At 43.1% G+C, this 24015-nt stretch overlaps 1 protein-coding gene across 8 annotated transcripts in view; it reads left to right on the forward strand.

The window, feature by feature from the left end:
- Window positions 1-24015, forward strand: part of ZNF827 (zinc finger protein 827) — a 170268-nt gene that overhangs the window by 35683 nt on the left and 110570 nt on the right. For all 8 annotated transcript variants that reach the window (XR_003908971.1, XM_029940440.1, XM_029940460.1 and 5 more), the window contains exons 3-4: window positions 6137-6309; window positions 11884-12364. Coding sequence is in view for 7 of the 8 variants with exons in the window: in XM_029940440.1 (XP_029796300.1) it covers window positions 6137-6309; window positions 11884-12364 (654 nt within the window). In the remaining variant the exon portion in view is untranslated. The remainder of the gene's footprint in view (window positions 1-6136; window positions 6310-11883; window positions 12365-24015) is intronic.

A 24015-nucleotide genomic window follows, 5' to 3' on the forward strand; every position in this document is an offset into this window, starting at 1 on the left:
TCATTAAAATATGCATTAGTGATTATCAGTGTCAAAAACAACAGATAAACCCAGCGATATCCATCGCCAGCAGGGTTTTCTGTATCCTGAAATGGCATTTGAGAGTCATGCCTGTGAAATCCTATGAAAAGATATTAATTCCATGTATATTGTTCGGAAGGAGGATAGGCCATCCTACTGAGATGTGCAGTAAGGAGGCCTCGGTGGGGACATTGGTGAGGGCCATGCACACCCAGGGCCACCTGGCATCTTGACCCCCTTTGATGCGTATGGTGAGGTGTGTATGCAGATACCACCTGCAACTACTTGCAAATTAGCTCCTTTTTCTGCACCATAGGATCTGTCACATAGGATCTAACAAGAGAAAGTTTGTTTTCAAGGCCTACAGAACAGTTACATTTATTTTAGAATTTGTTCCTCAAGGGGCACCTGGGTGGCTCAGTTGTTTAAACATCCTGATTCTTTTTTTTTTTAATTTTTAATGTTTTTTATTTATTTTTGAGAGACAGAGACAGCACGAGCAGGTGAGGGTCAGAGAGAGAGGGAGACACAGAATCTGAAGCAGGCTCCAGGCTCTGAGCTAGCTGACAGCACAGAGCCTGACGCGGGGCTCGAACCCACGAACTGTGAGATCATGACCTGAGCCGAAGTCGGATGCTCAGCTGACTGAGCCACCCAGGCGCCCCAAACATTGATTCTTGATTTTGGCTCAGGTCATGATCTCACAGTTCATGAGATTGAGCCCCAAATCGGGCTCTGCACTGGGGGTGTGAAGCCTGCTTGGGATTCTCTCTTTCCTTCTCTCTCTGCCCCTCCCCTGCTCCTGCTTGCTCTCTCTTGCTCTCTCTCTCAAAATAATAAACATTAAAAAAAATTCCTACCTTGAGTTAAAGCAAGTAAGTTAATAGCCTCAATGAAATGTTATTGTTGCTTTGTGGGTTTATGTATAGACAACTTGGTAGGTCACCAAGCTGGAAGTGAAGATATTGGCTCTGATCCCAACACTGCCACTTACTAGGGATCTTAAGCATACACCTCTGCTCAGAAGACTCATCTGTATAAACTGAGCTAGTTGGGAATGATCTCCAACATACCTTCCTGTGTTAAAATTCCTTGCTTTTCCTTTCTTATTCTTTAATCTTTTCAACTCAAAACAAATAAATTGTTTTTGAAGTAAATATGTTGTCTCTTAAAATTCACTATCAAACCTCTCACACGATTGCCTCTGCAGAGCTCGTCCATTGTAAATAGTTTAAACACTTATCACTATATCTTATTAACGGTGTAGTCATACTGGATGCATTTTAAATATCAGCTCCTTTAAATTCATTTTGGGAATAGGTAGGGTGTGAGCACATGCACATCTCTCCACGCCCATTCATTTGACACGTGTACTGGGGTGTGCTGTGTGAAAAGTATGCACTCTTGAGCTGACACACCTACCTCTGGGACTTGTTGGCAGCTTCCTGTACCTTTTTCTTCCATTTCCAGCACTCATTTCACTTTTTGATACTCTCCTGACCCAGCCCTTTCCAATTACTCGCATTACAGCCCAACACACATTTATTGAATTGTACATCGAACCTAGCACTGTTTGGGTGCTGAAGACACACAGGGAAAGACCTCTAGCCGTGCCCCAGCCAATTCCCCCTTCTCTTTCCTCCCCTTCTATCTTTTCCACCTCTCTCTTTTCCCTGCCAAGCTGAATTTGGCCATCAGAGTTCCGCCTAGGCTAAGCTGGACCCTACCTGCATAGCACAGTGGGCTCCTGTTCCTTTGTTTTCTCCTGGCCTTTGTGAGAGAGTGCCATTCTGGGCCAGGTCCCGAGCTATGGGTTTATCTGACATCAGTTGTTTAAATTTACATCCCTCCTGGAGAGTGTCCTGCTTTGGAGGGTACAACTAGAACTTGTGGTCACTACTATGATTGCAGCAGCTACTTCTAGTAGCTTCCGTTTACTGTGTGACAGGAGTTCTACACACATTTATTATCTCTCTTATTCCAATAATACGAATGTCTGTAAAGAGAATGTGTTTTCTCCAAAGAAGCAAACCAGCACCTATCCATGCCACTGGGTTTATTAGCGTTTGGTGGATTTAGTTTTGTTTATGGTGATACTAACCAGCTAGTGATATGGGTGGGGGAAATCATTTCCCAGACAGTTGTAACCTATGTAAAGTAATGAATGTTTCAGTTCTCTTTCCTTAAGAATATGTGGTTCAGGGGCGCCTGGGTGGCTCCGTCGGTTAAGCATCCGGCTTTGGCTCAGGTCATGATCTTACGGTTTGTGGGTTTGAGCCCCACGTCGGGCTCTGTGCTGACAGCTAGCTTGGAGCTTGGAGCCTACTTCAGATTCTGTGTCTCCCTCTCTCTCTGACCCTCCCCTGCTCATGCTGTCTCTCTCTCTCTCTCTCAAAAATAAATAAAAAAAACATTAAAAAAAAAGAGAATATGTGGTTCAGTGTAAGGAAGTGGTCATATTTCCTTAGGCTCTAAATTTGAGTGAAATTTATAGCTGACCATTCCTTGGAAATACTTTGGCATACAAACTAGAATATATCCTTATTTCCTCTCTTCTCCAAAGTAGTTAACAACATCATATACACATGGAGGGCATCCTATTAAAATATCAAAAAAATTTTAATAAACAAAAATGCAGATGTTACCAGGGAAGATTAATGGCCAATTTGGAAAATAGATCATTGTGTTATGGTTACTTTTATCATTTGGCTTCTGTTTTCTTCCTTTCCTGCCACAATTAGTTAAAAAGTTCAAACAGTTATAATAATGTAGCTATTTGACCACATATCTTGCCATTAGTTTCTCTTCATTATGAGTATTCTAATTTTTTTCCCAGTCGGTCCAGGGACACTCTAATTTATGCACGATTCGTGTGTCTTTTGGTATTAATTAAAACTAAGGAAGTATAGTTCCAAAACAAAATAAATTTATATGAAATGCTAATAAGCAAGGTTTAATGTAGTGCGCTTTGTAGTTAATACACACTGGGGGGGGGGTGTAAGAAAAAATAAGAAAGATATTGGTCACATTAAGCAAAGCAAGGTGTCCAGGGGACACTGGTGATGTTCCTTTGGTCAGTTAATGCCTTTTTATTGCCTTCCTGTGATGTGCCGAGAAACCTCAGGTCAGTAGAAGACATCTCCGTTTTTCTCTCCTCTCCCAGACAATTCTGTAACATTAGGCAGCTTGGGGTTGAGATACTGGGAAGTAGTTCGGGAAAATGGGGATCACCGGCAGCCTGGGTGGATGTCTTTCTTGTTTTCTTGTTGCTTTGATGTTCTTACAACCCCAAATAGACATCATTATCATTTTTTCCCCTCTGATTGATGACAATAATCTCACCTTAGAGGCCTGGTTCAGTCTTTCCTCTCAAATCTATTGTTCAGTGTGTAGTCTTTGTGATCAAGATGCCAGAGTGGAAAAAATGAATGAAGAATAGGAAATGTGAAGCCAGATTAGGGATGGGACTCCAGGTCAGCAGAGGCGATCAACAAAAAACAGCAGGGGAAAAAAAAAACAAAAAACAGCAGGAAAGCTATAGTCAGATTAATTAAAAAAAAAAAAAGCACGTTTATAGGCTTCTACAAAGTATGCTTGTCTGGGATGAAAGGGAACCCTCAATCCCACCCCGTCCTCCCATCAGAAAAGGGAAGAGTTGTGACAGAAACATCACCAGTAGAATTTCCAGACCGGAAGATATATTTTTCGATTGGGGAGTTTCTTTTTCAGGTTGTTGGGTTAGTGTAACCACTGCTGCTTCTTACACCTGCAGTAGTAAAACGGCATGTTCGGAATACGCTCCCTGTCTTGCAGAACCCCCTGATTCCATCCATTATGAGTGGTCCTTTCCATATAGAGACTCAACTGAATCGATGAATAAATAATAAGATGATTTTAAAGTTTACACATGAGAATATAGCCTCTTAAAATTATGACAGTAACATGTGCATTAGAAAATTCAGTGTGTACGGAGGAATCTAAAATAAAAACAAAGCTTCCCTCCCCAACCCCTTCCTCTTAATCCACAGTTTTTCATAGGTGGCTGCTTAATGGTTTCTTGGGTATGCTCCCAGACTGTTTTCATACGAATAAAAAGATATCGTTTTCTGTCATTTGTTGTGCATCCCGTTCTTCCCACTCCCTCTCTTTTTTTGCTCAAGCATTTAAAAGCAAATCCAGACCCCATATCCATTTGCCTGTAAATATTACCATATACATTATCTCCAACAGAGAAGAGCTATGGAAAAATAATAGCTACCGTAACTATTATCGCATCTAAGGGGATGAATGATTGTTTCATGATTTCATGGGACGCCTGGGCTATAATCAGTATTCCCTCAGTCGTCCCCAAAGTGTCTTTTTATCGTTGCTTTGTTCAAGTCAGGATTGGAATCAGCCTCATATTTGTGTTATACGTCTCCATAACCATGTCCCTTTTCCAAGCACAGTTCGCTTGAAGAGTCCATCGTTCGTCCTATAGAATTTTCCACATTCTGGCTTTGGCTCATTCTGTCCCCTGCATATGTGTGTGTGTTTAACGTGTTTTTGTTATTTTAATCACCTGTATTTCTGGTAAACTTCTAGTTGTATAGAGACTTGATTAAACTTTTGACACGAATAATTCATAGATGGCTTATCAGAAGGCACACAGTGTCCCCTTTTTAGCAGTTAAGCTTAATGAGTGGCTTTAAGTGTCAGCTTAACTCATTGTCTATAAAGTTTCCTGTCACCCTTTTACCTCACTGTATTAGCAATTGACTCCCAGGTATTAGAAAACAAAAATAGAATCAGCCTCGACATACAGTTTCATATCTTGATTCATCTACTGACTCTGATATCTTGGACATGTTTCTGTACCAGTGTCTATAGATCTAGTTCATTTTTTTTAACAGCTTCATATATGAGTGCATTACTTTATGAGTGTATTATGTTTTATTTAATCCATTTGGAAATATTTCTATTAAAAATTTTTAATGTTTATTTTTGCACACGTATGAGAGAGAGAGAGAGATGGAGGGGAGGGGCAGAGAGAGAGGGAGACATAGCATCTGAAGCTGGCTCCAGGCTCTGAGCTGTCAGCACAGAGCCTGACACGGGGCTTGAACCCATGAACCGCAAGATCATGATCTGAGCCGAAGTCAGATGCTTAACTGACTGAGCCACCCAGGCGCCCCAGAAATATTTCTGAGCTCTCATGATTAAGAAAAGAAAGTCTGAATCTTCAGCTCTACTTGTTTTTATTTACTCTGTCTCCAAATTGCAGAAGTGAGTGTGGCACTGGGCAGTGTGGCAACACAGTGTCACAAAGAGACCCTCTCCTGAGGCAATGGAGGTGGACAGAGTTATCTTAGCTTTCCTTGGAGTAAGTAGGTGGTTGGTTTGCTTTCCTGAAAAATGGAAGCATTTGTGACTGCCTCGTTGTAGCTCTTCCCAAAGTGGGTTGTGGGGCCCAGGGCAGACAAAGAAGTACATCTTGTTAGTGGCAACCAGAAAGAAAAAAATAAGTGAGGGAAAAACCCTGATTCTAAAACCCCCTGATGGCTAAATTGGCAGTAGTATTTGCTCAAGACATAACAAGCCAAGTCAACAGTAGGATCCTAAAATTTGTCTCCATAGGAGTTTGGTGTGTGAGGTTTATGATGGCTGTTTGGTTTTCAGTGTGGTCCAGTGCGTCTTTCCCTGTCTTTATTTCTTGCTGTTTTCTAAGTTGTAGAAATTCAGATATGGCCTGAAGTCCAGAGGTTTCCTTCAGGAAATGAAACTCCCAAAGTGCAGTTTCTCTGGGCTGAACTAGGACAGGCCAGGCAGAGCCCCTTTGCAGATGCATTTCTAAGTGTGGGATGGCCTTTAAAAGTAAGACAAGTAGGACTTTCCCACAGCAGCATGATCAGATTTTGAAAAATGGAACCCACATGGGATTAATGGGATGAACGTGGGTTTCTACTGGAAGAAAAGCAGTAATAAAACTTCCTCATGGATAAAGGTTTGAAATTGCCCAGGAAAAACATCGGATCATTTTTAGTGTTCTTTATGTAGCAGTGCATGTGAGTTAGTGCTGGATGCAGTGTACCTTTTTGTTCCCCTCAATTTTTTCTTTCTTTCTCCCTCTTCCAAGCCTCAGAAGAGGAAAGCGGGAAGCCTTTCCAGTGTCCGATATGTGGTTTGGTTATAAAAAGGAAGAGTTACTGGAAGCGGCACATGGTGATTCACACAGGTTTAAAAAGTCATCAGTGCCCACTCTGTCCATTCCGGTGTGCTCGCAAGGACAATCTCAAATCCCACATGAAGGTAAGCCAGCTGCGGATGGGCCCCCGGGCGAGGCAGGCACTGCCAGAGCTCTTTCGCATGGCCCAGTGCCGGAGGCTGCTGGGCAAGAGGGGGGCCACTGGTAGAGCCTGCGGTGTTCAGTGCCCATTGTCTGGAGGTAGCAGGTGGTATGAATGAAGCGTGTTCAAAAGGGTCTTCTTGTAACAGTCTTTCTGTTCATTTTACAACCAAAAACTTAAAAGCAAACAGATGTTCCAGTATCCAAATAATAGACGTAATGTAGAGCCATCCTTTCCTACTGGGAAGAAGCAGCCTACCTTGGCCTTGGGTGGCAATACATGTCTGGAAGGAAGACTTAGGGAAGAACAAAGGGCAGGGAAAACCAGTTAGGGATGGGCTGCTGGCCCTGCACTCCAGAGACGGATTGCCCTCTTCTGCTCTTGCTTTGCTTTACAGCTTACAAACCCACAGGAATACCCAGAGACGCCTCATAGGAGGTATGAGAACTTGGAAAGAAGCCTGGGCTTTAACTTTCACTCTGTGTGAGGCTTGGGGGGTCAGAGGGGTGCAATCCTGACAGGACTGAGTCCTCCTGAAGCTCTCAGTGTTTGTGCTGTCCTAATTTCCGGGATCACACTTACCAAACACCTAAGGACATTGGTTTCAATGTCTTTTTAAACACAGCTGGGAAGTTGCACTTGTAATAAGCATCTAAGAGATTTGACTAGATTCTGTTTCACTCTCATGTGAGATGGAGAAAACTTAGTCATCTAGACATCTTTCTGGCAGACCCCATTACTAATAAAGGTTTCCCCTGAAATTCAAAGAAGAAAATCGCAAGATCAAAAGAGCATGGGCTTTTGAATTTGATAGACCTGAATTTAAATCTTATTGTGAAACTTACTAGCTAAGTGGCTTGGAGCAAGTGAATGTCAGGCTCTCCATGTTCTCACCTGTTCAATGAGAATGATAATGTTTATCTGGAGGAGTTAGCATTAGTATTTAAGGAGATAATGTTAGCAAAGTGTCTGACACAGGAATGTTCAATAGTGGTTATTTAATTTCAGTAACTGTCATTAAACACCTTCATTTTTCCACTGATATTTTCAGTATGGTTTGGCTGTTGACATTGTAAAGTTTTTACTTTCCTGCAATAAGAAGCATTGTGCACGTACATAATTAAGATATCTGCTTATGTACTGAATAGATCAGGGATCACTGTTCACAGTTGCAGCTCTAAAAAAAGTATGATCAGACAGAACGTCTACTGGTTTTAGGAAATAGCTCAGAAGATTAAAAAAAAAATTAAATCCATGATGTAATTTGTTTTCCATCATTTGCCTTTTTCTCCTGAGAGTAGCATGCCCTTCATCTTCAGAATCCATTTAACCAGGAGTTCTGGTTGGTTGGATTTAACTGAGCCTACTTAGTTTTTCCTTCCACCCTCTCATTGTCTATCAACTCTTCCCAAAACAAAATCTCGTATTTTACACCTGCAAAGTAGATTTCATTAGCAGGATGAGACTTCAAAAGAATTGTCTTTAAAACTAAAATTTGTTTTCCTTACTATGTCCTGCGCTCTGTTTAGAAATCAGGTTTGGCAAATTTAAAGCTTCAGTGAGCAGAAAACTTGCATCTAGCCTGACGCCTTGTAAGCTTGGTTTCAGCTCAGGGTCACATAAAACAACCTATTTATAAACCCATGGAAAAAAAAAAAAAGCTGGGTTTTCAATAGCAAGAACTACTGACCCTGAAGCTACAGGGAGATGAGTTGGGTGCCTTGATGATACAGACGGTCGGCCATGACAGTGTTACAGATGAGAGCCATGAGGGCTTTGCGGGTCGTGGGGTCTCAGAATGCTTTCAGAACAAATCAATAACCAGTACAATAAAGCAGTTGTGTGAAATTACTACTTTATTCAAACTCATGGTGTCCTAACCTGTTGAGCTACGACTCCAGCTTTTGATAAGGGACTTGTGAGAAGGGCTCATGCAAGTTTAATTTTATCAAATGGTGTACTCTTTCTTCTCTCTGTTCTCCACCTCCTGAATGGGCTGTTCTCTTTCTTTAATTAAAGAATTCATGGTTTTGTTTGGATTCCACATACTTTAGAGAGATTTTGTAAATATAGCCCACCTAGGACTATGACAGCGGTGGTCTTGTGAATGGATATCTTCTGCCTCTGCTGCATTCACCAGACACTACAAATATGAATAGATTTTCTAAAACGAGTTCAGCCTGTGAAGTGGGGGCAGTGTCACCTGTAGATTGAGATCTCAAGCTGTGTGCGGTCAGAAAGACCTTAGTTAGAATCTCAGTTTCATGACTTTTAGTAGCTGTGAGACTTGGGTGAATCATTTAACCTCTCCCAAGCCTTCATTTCCATTCATGGAGATAACCCTCCAGTTTATCTCCTGGAGTCGTTAGAAGGGTTAAATGAGATAATGGGCATAAAGCAACTTAATACAATGCCCGGAACAGAGAACTCTCAGTAAATGTAATAACCTGGTCATTATGATCCAAAAGTTGTCGGAGTTAGTGTTTACATTCAGAAATATATTAATGGTGTGGTGTAAAGAATTTACTCTAAATTTCATTGCCTTTTTCTTTTTGTGGTATATCTTTAATTCTGAGAATTTAGAAAAACTGGTAAACAACATGAATATAAAATTGACCCCCAATCCCATCACACAGAAATCACCATTATTGTTATTCTAACATATATCCTTCTATAATGATGACATAGATTTATTTAGGACAAATTGGGATTCTCCTGTATTTGTTCAATAAGGCAAATATTTATTATGTTCCTACTGGGTGCTGGGCACTGTACATTTTTTTAAAACCTGCGTAGGTCTCACAAATGTTTTTATGGGCAGCGGAGGAAGGAGCTTGTAAATGCCTCCAGCTTCCTCAGGGCTATCTTAGATTTCCATTAAGTCTTTTACAGCTTTCCTGGATGAGTGAGCATACGGGAATTAAATGTGAAATTCATAAGCTAAGGTTGAACAGAACAGGTGAGGCCTGCTAAAATAAAGAACTGATGAAGTAATGGCAAGAAACTGGACAAGGGTCAGAGCACTGAGTTCTGCTGGTCTGAGGCCTGCCATTTAAGGAGCTGTGATTCCTGAACATGCTCCTTCCCTGTCTTGCCTGGTCCCCTAAGGGTGTGGAGCAGATGTTTGCCAAAGTTTCCTTATGTTCAGCCGACTGCCACCAGGAGGTGGACCTAATGATGTAACAGTGCCTTCTATTCCCAGCCCTTAGGTGCTCACTGCAAAATGACCAGTCAGTAAGGACATCTCTTACGTGGCCTGGAAAGATTGATATGCTTTAGACAAACATTTCTTCACATTGGCAGACTTGGAGGGATTTTAAAGCCAGTATTAGGCTAAAGAGATTAAAGTTATAACAGAAAGTGCTTTTCTGTCAGGACAGAAGGGAAGAAACTGCAGCTGGAAGGTAGAGAGAATACTTCTCTCAAAGGCCAAACGCGACATATAGCCCCTTTGGGAAGGTGTAGCTCAAATAAAACAGTAAGTGTGAAAGTCAACACCCCAGCCACTGTTTTTCCTTTAAACTGACACTGATTTTCCCAAAACTAAATATAGCAAGGCCAGGATCTTGATGGAAGAGAAGCCACGTAAAAATACTTGAGCACAGGCTCTTTTCAATCCAGGGCTGTCTTTTGATTTTAGAACTTGGGCTCGCTCTGTCCTTCTCCTTCTTCCAGAGCTGCTTCCGGAGCTTCTGTTCCTGGATTAGCTCCTCTCCTCTCTTGGGTCAATAGATGTAAGAACACTTCTGAAATGGAATCTGCCCCACTGCACTGCTCCCCGGAAAGCGTTCTGCCCTGTGACCTTTACCACCTGGTTACTGGACACGCCTTTGGCAGCACCTGCCAGGGCCCTGTGGGGCTGTGCCCAAGCCAACCCCCCCTCGCCCCAGCCCAGGGTGCCTGCTTCTGTGTGAATTAGGTAGAGGAGATAGGGGGGCGGATCTTTCACGATTCTATGAGAAAGCAAATGAAATGATCAGCTCCAGAGTGAGATCCCTTTGTTGTGAAAGAACAGAGAGAGATGATGTTAAAGACCAGTGACAAACGTGTCCCTACCTCCAGCCCCTCCCAACCTGGCAGAGTGGAAGCCTTTTAATGAGCAAGGCCTTGCTGCAACTGAATTTAAGTTTATATGGTTATTTCTGAGAAACGTATGCTTTAGGGGACCCAGAATCTTTTCAACTATTTTTTTCAAAAAGCCACAGTGGGGTGCTGTAGCAACAGAATCTCACCATTAACTTTTAATTTCTTTGCTTTTGTTGGTCACTTAACATTATTTAAAAGTATGTTTTGGCTGGTGAATAATGCTTTTGGATTGCATTCAGAATGCATAAACAGCTGTAGTAAAACTTGCCCTCTTGGAAAGGAAACCTACACAGAGGGGCCAGGTAGTGCAGTGGATTAATGAACTAGCCTTTAACCTTTGTTAGACTTGGGTTCAAATCCCACTTAGGTCACCACTGGAAGAGGAGGAGTCAGTTCTGTTTTGGTTTTGAAATTCCAATCGCTTGTTTGTCCAGATCCCACAACTCCCTAGATCGTTTGGCTCAAATCTTCACAATTGGCAGTTTCTACACAAGGGAGGGGCGGTCCTGAAATAGCAGGGTGTAGCAGGTCAGCCCTGAAGTACATTGGCAGAGCTGAATGGGGACGTTAACAGGCTTACGAGCACCTGCCAGCTCAAAGCCTGGCTCGGGCCAGTGCCATGATTTCCTCACTTTTTCAAGCACTAAATTTGGATAGGGACAGGAAGCAAAAGGTTCCTCACAGTCTCTACAGGTCTTGTGCATGTGAGACTGGAACTGGATTTAGAAGTCTGCACCCCTCCGTTGCCCACATCGGAATCTGGAGCCTGATGGAATCACATTTGGAGACACTGGTTCCGCCGTGCTGAGAATGCTTGGTGGAGGTCAGACCTTGGTTTTTCTCCCACCCTGCTTTGCTTTCTTCATATCTAATTTTGTTCAAGCCACTTTCTCTGGGATCTCAGTCTCCCTGTCTGTGAAATGGGAATACCCTGGAGACGTCATTTTCCACATTCTTAATGACCCGGAGAAGCATTTTGAAAATTGGAATTACGTTGGCAAAACATAACCAATTCTCTGAGTGACAGTAATTGGGTACATGCAACTTATTATTGTGAGAGGAATTGCTTGGCAGGTTGCCTCTTTTGACCCCCAACTAGTAATTAGGTAAGTTTGAATTGTGCTGGGTTTATATTTTCTCCGAAGACCACCCGAGATGAGGCGACTAGAATATTAGGAGGATTCTACTAGAAACAGCCTCCGTTGGCAGACAGCATCCTCAGTGGTGAGTATGGCTCTAATAATGGGCTCTTAACCTATGTGGACCTGCTTTATGTTTAGGGACAGACCTCATTACCTGGAGCACAGTAATGAAGTGTTCCTCTGGTGCTTTTATTTCCCGGGCCAGCCCTGGTGCTGTGAGGAAATTGTTGATGAATAGTCTGGATGTGCAACAAGGCATTTTCCGTAAGCACGTGGTGGACAGCTCACTCTTCTTGCTTCTCCGTCAGGTTCATCAGCACCAGGACCGGGGAGAGACCTTTCAGTGCCAGCTCTGCCCTTTCACCTCTTCTCGCCACTTCAGCCTGAAACTCCACATGCGCTGCCATCAGCACTTCCTGAGGACAGAAGCCAAGGTGAAGGAGGAGATCCCAGACCCAGATGTCAAGGGATCTCCCCACCTCAGTGACAGTGCCTGCCTGGGGCAGCAAAGGGAAGGAGGAGGGACAGAGCTAGTGGGGACCATGATGACGTCCAACACTCCAGAGAGGACTAGCCAGGGTGGGGCTGGCGTCTCGCCTTTGCTGGTGAAGGAGGAACCCAAGGAAGATAACGGCCTGCCAACCTCCTTTACTCTGAATGCTGCCGACAGGCCGGCCAACCACACAAAGCTGAAAGACCCCTCCGAGTATGTGGCCAACAGTGCGTCAGCATTGTTCAGCCAGGACATCTCTGTTAAGATGGCGTCTGATTTTCTCATGAAGCTGTCAGGTACTTGAATAGGGTTGTATTCTCTCTCTCTCCCTCTCTCCCTCTCTCTTTCTCTACCAGGATTCTCATCTGCAAAATGAGCTGGTAGTACTAGATGATTTCAGGGGCCCTTTGAATTCTAATGGTTTGCACTTTTCATGAATTTTCTCCTTGCCTTTTTTTTTTTCAGTCTTTTGGAAGTAGGCATCTCTGTGGTTTGGGTCTAGAAACAACAGGTCTTGTTGATTTCCTTTTGGATTTTTACGCTTTATGGGTTCTTGTTCTGGGGGACGGGTCACATGATGAGCCAAGTTGGTGACAGTTCTTTGTGTGACCTTGGGCCGTATTTACCTTGTCTCTGCAGTTGGTTCTTTTAAAGTGCACGTATGGTACATCTCAGTTTGCATTATTCAGGTTCTTTAGTACCTTAATGTGAAAGAGTTTGAAAGGGCGTGTAAAGTCTCTCTATATAGAGACTACTGTTAGGAGTTATAGTTTTAAAATTTGAGCAAATATAAAGATGATCTTTACATTATTTTTTCCCCGGGAAAAATTTTTACTGTAATAAAATACGCCTAACATGAAGTTTACCATTTTCACCATTGTGAAGCGTATAGTTCTCTGGCGTTAAGCACATTCCTGTTGTGTAACGGTCACCACCGTCCATCTCCAGACCGTTTCATCATCCCATGCAGAAACCTTGTATCTGTTAAACAATAATTCTCCATTGCACCCTCCCCACAGCCCCTGGAAACCACTATTCAACTTTCCGCCTCTATGAATTTAACTACTTTAGGTGCCTCATGGAAAGTGAAATTTTAAAAAAACTTTAAAAAAATATTCTTTCTCACCTGCCCCATTGCCTTTGGAAAGAAGATGAAATATGTTATAAATATTTATTATTAATTGATATTGCATTCATCTTCAAATTATACATGATGTTTCTTTTTGTTTTTGTCCTTTCTTTTTTTTTCTCCCCAATTTTTTTGGTTGAGTTGTGGAGTTGAATAGGGGGTATGGCGATAGTGAGGGAGCACTGTTTTTCCCGACTATTTGGAAATGATAAAACACGATGTGGAATTGTGCTTCTACTCGTTACATTTTTAAAAGTATGATTTTAAATTGTAAAAGAGATGTGGAGGGTGGGGAAAGGTCGGCTGAGAGTTGGTTCTGTCTTTCAGTGAAGATGGCAGTCCCCACGATGATTTCCAAATGCCATTTCAGCTCTTTGGAGATTGACAATACCCTTTTAAATGGAGAATAATTGGTCACCGCCTTCCTTTAAATGGACTGTGAGTCGCATTTCACTAAATGTCATTGCCAGGTGAATTAGAGGTTCAGCGTCACTCCCTCAGAAGTCCCTTTGCTCAGTGACACTTCTCAAGGCTCCTGGAATGTCCCCAGCACCCCAGATCTTTGCCCCTCAGGAGCATGCAACTCTAGTTGGTAGTCATGAAGAAAGGAAAGGGAGAGAAATGAGGTGTCAGAAATAACCAGAGTCAACAGCGAGATAAGCCACTCCGCCAACCTGCAGCCGGGGGTGGGGGGAGTCCTCTGCTGGAAACGGTCAGGCCACCTGGAGCAAAGTGCATCTGTCCGTGGCCTTGAAGAACAGTGGACTCTCTCTTCCTCTCTACCCTTCTGCCTGCCTTCTCCCTCTTCCACCCCAATCTAGGGCAAAATGTGCTTGTAGAGTCTTTGAGTTTTGTATTTACACATTTTTGAAAATGTGGGGAAATGCACGCTTATAATTTTCTTTTTGCTGCAGATCCTTCTGGTGGTGTCTTCCTTGATGGTCTCTCCCACCGATATAGGAGCCCCTTTTCTGGGCTCCTCTAGTGCACTCCCAAGGGGAGGAATGCAAAAGGCATATTCACTTAGCATTGTTTCCACATGGGACATTTCCTTACTTGGCAGGGGGAGACTGAGGAGGGGTGAGTAGCTCTTAGTACTGGGGTTACTGCCTTTACTCCAGGACTGCCGGAAGTTTTTAAATCTGGGGGAGGGGAAGAGGCGGTGAGGGAAGGATTGGTCTTTGGATAAAACATTGGTGTATGATCCATGACTCCCGCTGCGCTCAGGCTGTAATTAGCTCCAGACCCAATCCCAGGGAGCATAAGATACAGCCTGCCTAGAGCCAGCGCTGCAAACAAGAAAGACTGAAGAGAAGCCGGTCGGTAGGTTGGGGGTGAAAGACCGTGCACCAACGACTTATACTGTGCTCTGTTTTCTCTGTTAGTTATTGATGGTACTTGTTTACAGTTTGGCAGCCGGAGTAGTTACTGACTGATCAATTGGCATAAGAAAACAGATAACAAATGCACACTATTTATGCAAAAGGCCCATGCAGTTATTTTATGGTGGCTTACTAGAGGTCCTGAAACCTGACTTGTATGCACTGTTACCTAGCAACCTGTTACAAAGTCACCGGGGAGTGAGATGCATCGGTAATTTTTTTTGTGTGCGCATATTTGGATGTAAATGTAAACTTGGTGACTGTGGTCGTGCAGCCCACAGGAGGGGAAGAGATGTTTCAAGGAAAGGAATACATTTTTTTTTCTTTCATTCCACTAACTCTCTGGTTGGTTGGGCCTTATAATTGATAGCTGCTGTCACTGTGGTGCTCTACCTGGCTGTGTCTGTGAATGTGATCCTGGGACCAAAAGGCCAGAGCCCAGGGAGCTGTGGCTGAGTTTCTAGCTCCCGCTGTCGTCAAATGCAGCGCAGCAGTGGTCAGTATGAGGCCTTGTCCCTCGGCGTCATAACAGCGCCATTGTTCTTGCGACGAATTTTGGAGCTGGGCTCTGTGCGTGCACCTGCTGGTACTGTAGGGTGCAGCTGTTTGCAGGCACCGACTCTGCGAGTCTCTGTGCCAGCCACATCACTGCCGAACTGGAGCACAGTGACAAATTCAAGCGTGTACATACCTACTTGTTTCCCAAAGAGAGATGGAAAACACTTGATTCTTTCTTGCTTGGTTATTAAGGGATGTCTTTCTTGCTCCTTCAACTACAACTGAGCATACAGATGACTTAATGGAACCCAGAGGGAATAAAAAAATCGCTGGTAGAATGCCCTTTGAAACAGACTCTAAATTCTTCTCCCACCCCACCTCCGTTTTGAGGTTTCCCAGTATATGTGATTGTGAAATCAGACCCCCTTCTCCAATCTATCAACTATTCCTCTGCCTGAGCCCACACTTAACATTCCATAGTCCTTCAAGATTAATGCGGCTCCCTAGAACCGAGCCTCCCAGGCTCAGCACTGTAATTGATTCAGAGAAGAGGACATGGACGCCCCCGCTGCTGTCTTTCTGGACTGATGGAAAAAATCATTTCGTAAACTTCGCTCAGGGTTTCAGCCTAGGAGGCAGGCTGAGGGCTGCAGCCCGACATATTTGCATAGATCTTTCTTGGGAGCCAGAGCATCGGCAGGTCGTGGAATGTCTGAGCAAGTGACCTAGTGGTCGCATGACTGGGGTGTGCTGGGGGGAAGTGCTCACCCAATCGCTGAGCGCCTCAATTCCTGCTGCTTCTGAGCCTTCTCTTTCTTAACTAGCGGCAGTTCTAAACTAGCTGCACATTATACTTCCCTGGGGGAGTTTCTGAAAACTGCCAGGGCCCAGCCCCACTCCCAGAAGTTACAATTTAATTAGTTAGGAAAGGACATAGTCTTTGGTATTTGCTTTAAAAACCTCAGATGAGAGGGTGGCTCAGTCGGTTAAGCGTTTGCCTTTGGCTCGGGTCATGATCTCATCGTTCCTGAGTTTGAGCCCTGCGTTGGGCTCTGTGCTTGACGGTGCAGAGCCTGCTAAGGATTCCCGCTCTCCTTCGCTTTCTGCCCCTCCTCCACTTGTACTCGTTCGCTTTCTTTCTCAAAATAAGTAAATAAACTTTAAAAATTAAAAGAATAAAATCCTCAAATGACTCTAATGTGTAGCCAGGACTGAGGCCCGTTGACATGGAACTTGGTACCCGAGAAAGTTTTTTCAGTACAGCTTGGTTTTATGGGGTTTTTGATTTTCTGTTTTTCGTTTTGTTGTTTGTTTAAAAAAATTTTTTTAATAGTTTATTTATCTTTGAGACAGAGAAAGAAAGAGCATTGGGGGGGGGTAGTGAGAGAGGGAGACACAGAATCTGAAACAGCCTCCAGGCTCCATGCTCTGACCTGTCAGCACAGAAACCGATGTGGGGCTTGAACCCACGAATTGTGAGATCATGACCTGAGCCGAAGTCAGACGCTAACCAACTGAGCCACCCAGGTGCCCCAGTTTGTTTGTTTTAAGTAAAGCTCTCCTCCCTCACTTTTAAAAAAAACTTTTTTTTAACATTTATTTAATTTTGAGAGACAGAGCACGAGCAGGGGAAGGGCAGAGAGAGAAGGAGACACAGAATCCAAAGCAGGCTCCAGGCTCTGAGCTGTCAGCACACAGTCCAACGCAGGGCTCAAACTCACAAACTGCAAGATCCTGACCTGAGCTGACATCGGCCACTTACCCAACTGAGCCACCCAGGCGCCCCTCTTCCATTACTTTCTATCACAGACCACGGAAAGGGGCCTGGGGTATGAATTGGGTCTGGGGCACTCACCACAAGTCAAGGTTGACGTGAATGAGAGACCTGGGTGAGTCATTCCGTTGAGCCCCTTGATTTTCCTTGTGGGACCTCATGACAGGAGAGTGAAAAGAAGCATCTTCATGTTCTCCAGTTAGAAACAGTCTCGAGACTCATCCTAGAACATCAAAGAGCCAGAGTGTCATCCTTAGGTGCCTGATTAGCAGTTGCTAGCAACAATCTTTACATCATTTTTCTTCCTCAGAGCTGCACTCTTCAAGATACAAAATTTAATTCTAACTCTCCATTTGTAACCACGCAGTTGACAGAAACTTGGCATCTCTGTTGCAGGCTGGGAATATCTTTTTGTCGCTGGTTTTCCAAAATAAAAGATACAAGTCATTTCAACTATTTTTAATTTGGAAAACTGGCAAAAAAATTTTTTATACTGTCTCCCACATTATATTAATTTTATAAAATTGAGTCCAAAATAATTCTAACAAGGCAGAGATGGCATTTTTGAAGCAGGGACTTACCAATGGGTACGGGCTGAGTTGTTTCCGGTTCTCAGTCGTTAAAATAGCAAAGGCTTTCTTTGATAAACACAGGTGATTTGGCGAATGGGTTTGTGTCCTGTCTTGCCTTTTCCTGCAGCCTTTGTTCTTTCTGCTCCCATCTACACACAATTGGATGCACCTGCCCTGACAACACAGTCTGTAAATGGCAGTTGCCCTGTGGGGTGATGCCTTTGTTTGCGCTACTGGAGAAGGAGGGACGGGAGATACCCAGGTAGTCCTTATCGCCCGTGGCTCTGATTGGCTTTCTATAAAACATCTTTATAAATGAGCCTTCCTGGGAGTAAATGCTATCCTCACTCCAGGGGCTCCCACTCCCCATCCCTGAATGTGCTTTCCCCAGTGGGGTTTTTTTCCTAACAATCTTCCGTTATGCCCTCAGTTTGGTCCTTTTTATTTTATTTCATTTTATTGTCTTAAGATTTTTGTTTTAAGTAATCTCTACGTAGACGCAACGTAGGGCTCGAACTTACCACTTGGAGATCAAGAATCGTGTGCTCCGCACCAACTGACCCAACCTGGCGCCCTGGCCCTACTTTTTAACCCTGCCCTGCTTTTCTCATGATGCGTACTCACAGATCATGCGACTGAAATTCTTGGTGTCGGAAGCTGCCTTTTAGGGCCTTGTCAGGACAGGCAGCCTGAATGCCCTTTTGAAATCCTGGATCTTTTTTGACCCCAGTGGTGATTCATTTATATATGACTCCTGTTTTTCAATGGCTTGCTACTCCATGAGACAAGGACTGATGTGAGTCACAAAAGGAGCAGGTAGCATTAGAAGAAAATGGGGCCCGAAGTTATACACACCACTGTGGAGACTGTGACATCTCCTCATGGTTTCTTATTTTTCCTTAACAATCACTTATGTACTGCTTACTCTGTGCTATTTAACTCACTGGAACTTCACAACAACTCTATAGATAGATAGTATTCCCATTTTACAGATGAAAACTGGGAAACAGATTGCGAGACTTGGCCAAGTTTACACTTCTAGTAAGTGTTCCCGTCCCCAGGCTGCCTGTACCCCGAATCACAAAGTAGGGAGGCAGCACAATCGAACTTGGCTGTGTTCTTTGCCCTTGTTTGCTGTTGCAGAGTTAAGAGTCCCCAGCAGGGAGCCATTCCCTGAATGCTGTATATTAGATACCATTGGAAGTTGCATTAATTCTTTTAGGCTTTTCAGGAATTACTTAGTGCAAATAGTAACAACAGTAAGGCCAGCTAATATTTCCGTAGGGCTTTACAGTGCATGGCGTATTTCCAAATACATTGTCTCATGACAAGCATGTAGACAAAGAGCAAGACTCCCCGAGATGAACTATAAAAGGGTCATGACTGGAATCCAGAGCTTTCTTTCCTCACTGTGTTGGACAGAGTATACCTAGTTGTAGAATTGCCCGGAGAATCATTTTTTATCTTGATAGATCCTTGGGAAAATGTATCAAAGTCTGTGTTTCTGCAAACGTGGATCCAAGTCATTTTCTCCCTTTCTTAAGAAGTATGTTTTTCTTCTATTTGTTACTCGTTACTATTGTTACTATTTCTACTGCTATTACCATATTACTAGTCAAATGCGTCTACAGTGAGCGGGGCACTGTGCCAACAGCTTCATGTAATTTCTCATGTAACCCCCTTGAAAGCCTAGAGGGTCAATAATATTAAACCTATTTTATAGATGAGGAAGTTGAGGCTTAAAAGGTTTTAGCTACAAGGGAGAGAGCAAAGATTCAGCTCTGCCTAACTGCAAAGCCTTGGCTCATGACCACTTAATTAGCTATTACCTAATTTTTTTTCTCAGTTGAGCGAACTGTCTTTTGACCTCCGTCTGCTTCGCTGTTTATTTTCCTTGGCTTCAAACCATGGCATCATTTCTAATGCATGCTAATTCAGTCACTAATCTGGTTAAAGTTTTTGTGTCTTCAAAATCTATCTATGATCCATCCCTCCGCTGCAGCGTGTCTTGGCTGTCGGCTCTCACCTAGCCGGCTTGCCCTTTTAGCTCCCTCCCTGGTCCCTTCTCCACCCCAGCTGCCCCCCTCCAGGCCCTCCAGCAAAGTTCTAACTGACTCTTCTTCTAATACTTCTTCTAACACCTCTCGCATCAGTTTAGCCCCTGCCTGGCTTCTTTCTACAGAGTAACCGTATCTTAACTCGTCTCCAGAAAAATGTTAGTCTTCACCAGCTCGTACATAACACGCCTCTCACTACCATCTCTCTGCTCTCACTCGTGTTGTTCCAGGGCTTTGGTAATTTGAACTGTGGAGTTCCATATATGTTTCCCCTCGTAAGGGAAAGTGAGGGGAATGAGAATTTTCAAAAAAGAATAATTATGTTCTTAGAACGAAATGAACTATGTTAATGCACCTCTGACCTACAATGAGTCTGTATCTTTGTAGAGAATTGCTAGCAATGTTGGGGCCCAGACCTGTAATACCCTTCCCTACTGTGTGGCCTATGCAAATGCTGGCCGTCCTTCAAAGAATATTTTGCGTCCCATTTCTTCATTTGAGCCTTTTCCTGTTATTCTGGTCTTTACTGCCAACCGTCCCACCCCCTGTGAATTCCAGTGATATTTAGAGTCTTTATCGCTCAGGTTGGTGGTGGTGGTATTTGAGTAGTTCATTCTGTTGCTTGTGTATTATTAGTCTTGCCTCTTGAACTGTTTCAAGTTGCTGTGGTGTGTGTTGGGGAGGGGGAGGGAACAGATATTTCTTTCGTAACATCTTTATCTTTGTACCATCCATAATGCATGTCATGATGGATTATAAGAAAGATAGTCCATTAGTCATAGTCTAGAAGTCAGGTTTCCTGAGGCTGTGATATTACTTCACTTAAACAAGATTTGCAAATTCATAACCAGTTCCCTAGTGCTATAAGAAAGATGATAGAGCAGAGCGGTGGTCTGCACAAAGGAAGCAGTTGTTCAAAGGGAGCCTTGAAGGCTGTGAGTCCCTTGGTGTGGTCTCGGTCCCGTGTCTCAGGCCCTAGACTTGTAAGACCACGTCTAAGAACTGGAGTCTGTCACACTGCTAGTTCGGTAACAAAACACCCCACAGTTTTAGCACCTCAAACTCGTAGCCATTTACTTAGCTTATGGTTTCGTGAATTTGCAATTTGGGCATGATGTGAACCGAGTGCTTCGTTGGGTCTCTCCAGATGGACTCATCCATCTAAAGTCCATTGCCACATAGGCTGGGGGAGGGCTGCTCTACACTAGCCTCAGCGAGGATGGCTTCTCCCTGTTCCCAGAGTCTCTAATCCTCCAGTGGGCTAGCCCAGGCTCGTTCATATGGCAGCCGGGCATGGTTCCAAGGGACAGAGTGGAAGTGCCCGAGGAGGCTGGAGGCTAGGCTGAGAACCCAACCTCACTTCCACCGCCTTCTGTTGACCGAGGCAAGCCACAGCTCCAGCCCAGATTCAGGGATTCAGGGAGTGGGAAAAGTACTCTCTCTAGCTCTCGGTGGGAGGAGCTGCAAAATCCATTACAAAGGGGTGGGGTTTCAGGGAGGGAATCCTTATGGCCTTTTTTTTTTTTTTAAAGTAAGCGCTGCATCACAACCCCAAGATCAAGAGTCACATGTTCTACCGACTAAGCTAGCCAGGTGCCCCTCCGTTATGGCCATTTTATAGTCTGCCGCATCCCAGAATTCCTCAGACTCTCTGGGTGTTCCACAATGACAAAAATCATTTAACAACTGATGTATAAACCAGAATGTTGGCATGGTAATTTAAAATGACAAGTATAACAATCAAGAAAAGATGTCATTTGGGGCAGATGGTCACCAACTTCCCTGAAAAGTGTTGGAAATATATTATCCAATCTTTAGGTTTTCTTTTTCGAGTTTCAAGTCACTTCATGCTGTTCATACATACAAATCACTTCACTGCTGTTCATACATTTCGTTCTTTGTACGTGTTAATAGAGTGAATTTAAAATACAGCTTTTTTTTTCACATTTACTCATGCCTTGATTGGTTCTTCAGGACTTGTCCTTCCTGCTCTCGACATGGGAGATAGCTTGTCTGTTAAGCGGATTACTGTACATAACTGCTTTTCCTTATTATGGGTTGACTTTGCTAGTTTAGTTCAGAGAGGAAAACCTTATTTATTTATTTTAGAGTTTTTAAGGCACTGCTCATTGTTATGACCCTTGACCCTGCCCTAGAGGCTGTTTTGTTTCCCTTTTGTCACTGTGTCATTGTGTGTGTACAGTGGCCATAATTGTCACAGGGAACCTGTGTGGTCTTGCTTTGAGGACATTGATACAGAAATAAGGATTAACCCAGGTGGGGATTAATGAGAAATATGAGATGGTTAAAAACTTCACTGAACTCTAATTATAAAACTACTTAAGGCAAATTAAGTAGTTTACCTTATTAGAAAGCAAGATTTAGAAATATTTAGCTAGTGTTTTAAACATTCTATTTGAATATAATATGCTTAACATCTAAAAGCAGTGCTCCACTATAATTAATTACTATTGAACTAAATCTTGGCTTTCCTTATAATTTTAGAAGGCGGTTTATTTTTTTTCTCACCTAAAGTGCATCAGGTTGTCAGATAATCCCAGGTCCCGCCAGATCATACGTACTTACATATACTGATGAGGGGACTTGCCTAGTTCTTTGTACTGTGGGGAGGTGAGCTCTGATTCTGGTTCTATCTTTAATGAGCTGTGTGATTTTCAACAGGTCATATCATCTTCTGAGTCTGTGTTGACTTATCATGAAATAAAGGAAGTGAAAACAGTAATGGTTTTCACTTCATTGTTTAAAGAATAAACTCATTTTTTCAAACAAAATATGAAGTGCAGACTCACTTCGTAAAACACATAGAACGTGTATTTTTTAATATTACTTTATTTTTCAAGTTCACATTTATTGTATATATTTATTCAAAAAGTCCAGCAATCAGAGCAAAGTTGCTATGTGATAAGCACACAACAGGCAATTTATGTTGTGGTTGGGAGAAGCCATGTAGCAACACTGAGCCCCTAGGACATTTCTGAATTTATTTTGCTGCGTGCACTTTCAAGAAATTCCACTTACGCAGGCGTATGGTGGCAAATGAGAGTAGACTTGTAACAATTCGCCTTGTAATCTCAAGATCCTTTAATTAAATTTATTCAGCCGCTTGAAAGAAGAGTATAATAATGAAAAGTTTTTGCTTCCAAGTTGACAACGTTTCGCAACTGCCCTCATTCCTTATCATAAGACCGGAAGCATTTAAAACTTGCTCTATGCAGTAAGGCCACCTGTAATTTCAATAGTAACTGCTTCAGTATCACTCCATGAACTGTTACTTGGAAATTTATTTACTTATTTATTTATTTTTTATTTTTAATTTATTTTTGAGAGAGAGAGAGACAGCATGAGCAGGGGAGAGTTAGAGAGAGAGGGAGACACAGAATCTGAAGACAGGCTCCAGCTAGCTGTCAGCACAGAGCCCAACATGGGGCTCGAACCCATGAACCGTGAGATCATGACCTGAGCCGAAGTCGGACACTCAACCGACTGAGCCACCCAGCTGCCCCGGAAATTTATTTAATCTCCGTAGTCTCAGATTCCTCAACTGCAAAATGGGGATGGTATTAAGGTTGTTGTGAAAACCCAATTAATTATTTCAAATAAATTAACAGCACACTTCCTGGTGCATTTTAAGTGCTTTATAAATGATAGACCTGATATATCTGACTATCTGCACTTGCCTATCTATTTGTCAGCCACGATCGGAAGGAAGCTTCACCAAAGCAGATACACTTGGCATTTAATTTAAGGTAGTGGTTCTCAACTAGAGGTGCGCCTAGGGGACACTGGCAATGAAGTTTTGTTTTTATGACAGAGTAGTGCTGTTGGCACCTAGTGCGTAGGAGCCATAGATGCTGCCAAACATCCTATAACACACAGGACTTCCCCTGCAGCAAATTAGCCTGCCCGGAACGTCAGTGGTGCTGAGGTTGAGAAAGCCTGATTGAAGACCACAACTGTACACGTTTAGGTGGACACGCATGCGCAGGCCTGAAGTTTTTGAAAGATGAATGTATAGCCAATCCCCTCCTTATTAAGGACGTACTCCTAGAGTCCTGCCCCGCCTGGGGTGACAGGAGAAGCTGCGTTACAAGTGACACCAAACTGAACTAACTCGTCAACATGAGTAAACATTAGTGGTCTCCATTATAACGCAGATGACAGTACACATCTTTAAATTAAATGTTAAATTAGTTTAAATAATCTTAAAAACTTAAGTTTGAAACAAATGTTTGTTGGGACCCCTGAAGCTTATCCTAGGATTCCTTGGGACACTGTTTGAAAACTGCCGACCTGTGGCCCCTTCCAGGCCCAAGAGTCTTTGGCTGTGCTTAGGGGTGAGGTAGTAAATTATACCCTTAATGGCCTACCTTTTTCATGTAGCATTTCAGCATTCACAAAATTGCCAGATTCTTTTTTAAAATTTTTTTAAATGTTTATTATTTATCTTTGGAAGAGAGCAACAGAGCACAGAGGGAGGAAGAGCAGAGGGAGAGAGAGAGACAGAATCCAAAGCA

The sequence above is a fragment of the Suricata suricatta genome, chromosome 1 (assembly GCF_006229205.1).
Source record: "Suricata suricatta isolate VVHF042 chromosome 1, meerkat_22Aug2017_6uvM2_HiC, whole genome shotgun sequence".
Classification (NCBI taxonomy): domain Eukaryota; kingdom Metazoa; phylum Chordata; class Mammalia; order Carnivora; family Herpestidae; genus Suricata; species Suricata suricatta.